This window comes from Brienomyrus brachyistius, unplaced genomic scaffold, assembly GCF_023856365.1.
Source record: "Brienomyrus brachyistius isolate T26 unplaced genomic scaffold, BBRACH_0.4 scaffold54, whole genome shotgun sequence".
Taxonomy (NCBI): domain Eukaryota; kingdom Metazoa; phylum Chordata; class Actinopteri; order Osteoglossiformes; family Mormyridae; genus Brienomyrus; species Brienomyrus brachyistius.
In genome coordinates this window covers 658,657-662,058 of record NW_026042329.1, presented here as the reverse complement: position 1 = coordinate 662,058, position 3,402 = coordinate 658,657, and the positions used below count along the sequence as shown (strand labels likewise).

The window sequence follows — 3,402 nt, the reverse complement described above, 5'->3', positions numbered from 1 at the left end:
GACCAACAGGTGCGCCGCCGGGGACAGGGGAGACCTGCGTGGGACGGGGAGGGGGCGAGGCGCCTCTTCAATAATACCAAATTAAACAACGGCTATAATCTCCCCATCCATCTTCATAATGCATTTCGCCATTTTGATTAATGCTTATATTTATCACGCATTTAAAAAGGCGCATGCCGTGTGATTGATCCCCCTCCCCCCACGACATTTATTTCTCCTATTAATCCGTGATGAAGCGAATAAGGAGTAAAATAAATTTAAATCAAAATTAATATAGAAGACAGGATAGTAAGGGAGGGAATATAGGGACGTAATTGCATGAATATAATGGGCAGCCTTCGTAAATCTGTAGCGGAGTCGCCGGTCGGATTCCTTCTCTGCCCGGCGATGCCCATAAGGGTGTCTCCTCCCCCCGCCCGGGGGGGCAGAAAGCTCCCAAACATGGTGATCGGGCGGGGTATCCGCAAACTTTTTAGCACCTTTGCCGAAAGAGACCCTCCTACCCCGACTGCTATTGGTCGCCCGTTTGCTTAAAGCACCTCGACTCTTTCAATCTGACAGTAAGGAAAAGGGAAGCGTGTGTCCCAAACCTCGCTTTGTACTACTATACACTGATTTTTTTAAAAACATTTTTATTACTACAGGCATGATCTAATTTAATTTAGATCACAGTCTCGTCTATCTGTTGTATTAAATCAGTCGTTTTCATTACTTTACAATATTGTGTTTTCCATGCCGTTATAGTATTTTTTGGCACTTGGAAAGTTTTGGAAAGGAGGGTTTGGCGGGGTGAACAGAGATGAGCAGCCCCGATGCTGGGTATGCGAGCGACGACCAGACGCAGGCACGGTGCGCCATGTCCATGATCATCGGACACCGTCAGTGGACGGAGCCCCTGAGTCCCATGACCGAGGGGAAGATTAAGAGCGAGCCGGGCTCCGGCAGCCAGAGCCGCGGTAAGGGCGAGCCGCGCATCCGGCGCCCCATGAACGCCTTCATGGTTTGGGCGAAGGACGAGCGCAAGAGGCTGGCGCAGCAGAACCCGGACCTACACAACGCGGAACTCAGCAAAATGCTGGGTGAGCCATCTCTCAAATACGATTCTTACATTAAATGATTAATTAAATACTAATCCAAGGCGCCGCAATTAAATCATAAATCATGTAAATCAAAAAACGGCACAAATATATTTTTGGAGCTGTTATGTAAGCTTTTGGCATTCGTTAAATAAAATTCTGCCTGACCTGGAGATTAATTTTACCTAGAAGCTAAGCAATTATTAAATGAATACCTCCGGAGTAACGTAAGCCAGCCCGGTGCCTAGCGACGACGGTGAAAATAAATTAGAACCACTTTGAAAATTGATCAATGAACTCTGATATGGACGAGTTTAAGGGAATTCTCTAAACTTAAAAAAGCGCTGGGTGGACGCTTTGTAGGAAACGGGATTTGGTTAAAAATGCAAAATTATGCACACGGTTGTTGGGAATAATTTTTTATAACGATGTTTAATATATGAAAACAAAAATAATGTCTGTAATTTCTGTAAAATAGAAAGTGATGTTTGTAACGAAATTTTTTTGGGGTAACTCTGGTTGTAGAGATTTATTCCTGTTCTAACGAGGAATCCCTCTCCCCCCCCCTGAAGGGAAATCCTGGAAAGCTTTACCCGTATTAGAGAAGCGCCCCTTCGTGGAGGAGGCCGAGCGGCTGAGGGTGCAGCACATGCAGGACCACCCCAACTACAAGTACCGGCCCCGTCGGAGGAAGCAGGTCAAGCGGGTCAAACGGCTGGACTCGGGCTTCCTGGTGCACGGCGTCCCGGACCATGCAGACCGCGGTGGCGCCGACGGCCGAGTCTGCAGCGACGCCATCCCTGGCATCAACTTCCACAAGCACGGCGGCTACCAGGTTCCACCAGGGGGGCACTACCACCACGAGGTCCCCGCCATGGGGGGGCACTACGAGCCGTACAACCTACCCACGCCCGACACCTCACCCCTGGATGCTGTGGAGGGCGACTCCATCTTTTTTTCCCAGAATTCCCAGGAAGACTGCCATTCCGTATACCCATACCACCCACAAGCCCCTGAATACCCTCCCCAGGATCCACATGGCGGCGCTCTTCTCCACAGACACCTCCCCCCTGTGGAGCAGGCGTCCATGGCGACTCCGGGGGCCTCCTTATCTGGCTTCCCGGGCTGCCCAAACCCTCTGGCGCTCTACTACTCTCACTGCAGCCCTGTTCATGCCAAGAGGCCCCTGGGCCAGCAGGCCGGACAGTTGTCCCCGCCCCCCGACGGGCACCCCCCTGAGGCCATGGAGCCCATTGGGCAGCAGGAACTCCTCGGAGATGTGGACCGGAGCGAGTTCGAACAGTACCTGAACTCCTCCGCCCGGCAGGAGCTGTCTGGCTTGCCGTTTATGGGCCATGACACCAATATGGCCGCCTCAGACAACCTCATCTCCTCCGTGCTCTCCGACGCCAGCACCGCGGTCTATTATTGCAATTACAACAGTGTGTAACGCCCTGGCCACAACGCATCTCCCACGGAGGGGAAACGGGGGGAAAGGGGGGGAGGAGAGTCGGGGGCTTGCCCAGGACAATCAATCGAACTTCGCAAAGTGACGATGTTTATAAGATGATTCTTTTTCTTTATGCCAAGGGATGAAGGATGATGTAGTGTCCCTCGTTCTGACTGTACAAGCCTTATGATACTGGAATTAAGAGCAATAACGTTTAATAGCCAAACAGGCTGCATATTTCCTTTTTAACTGTCTTTATTCTGAAATGTCTTCAAATTGTAAATAGCTTATGCGGAGAAAAACAACTTGTACAGTTTAATATTTTAAAGTGTATGTATAGCTGTTTTTATACTTTTGCACTTTTTTGGAAAAAAAAATAAACCTAAATGAAATATGTCTCAATCTAACTCTCAAAAGTTTCTTTGAATTTATTAAAGTTCTTTTATTCTTTTTTTTTCTCTCTAAAATGTTTAATTTTACACTATTTCGATGATTTGGCACCTACAGCTGTGAATTTGAGACACTTCTGTTTCATATTGGATAAATAATAGTTAGGCGTAAATATTCCTGGTAAGGAAAACCTCGTCGTAGATCATTTAATATAATAATGTGAATTATTTTATTTGTAGAAAATAGCAAACAACTATAAAATAATACATTTATAGTACAATCAATATATTTAAGTTAGTTTTGTAAATTGTAAAAGTAGTCTACTGCTTGTCAGATATTTTAGGTCTATTAAAGTAATTTAAATAATTAAATGTATGCACGTGTCTACTTTGTTCAGAAAAGCACAGATGAAATTTGAGGCATTTATCTGCATCTGCACAATGCAGATGCAGAAATGTTTATGACTGAATAGGAACAGGAGATCTT

At 46.5% G+C, this 3,402-nt stretch overlaps 1 protein-coding gene across 1 annotated transcript; it reads left to right on the top strand.

Moving 5' to 3' along the window:
* Positions 1-565: 565 nt before the first annotated feature.
* On the top strand, positions 566-2,874 carry LOC125724060 (transcription factor Sox-17-alpha-like). The gene is made up of 2 exons (XM_049001007.1): positions 566-1,079; positions 1,649-2,874. The coding sequence occupies exons 1-2, from the start codon at positions 800-802 to the stop codon at positions 2,524-2,526; spliced, it is 1,158 nt and encodes a 385-aa protein (XP_048856964.1). The 5' UTR covers positions 566-799; the 3' UTR covers positions 2,527-2,874.
* Positions 2,875-3,402: the final 528 nt, after the last annotated feature.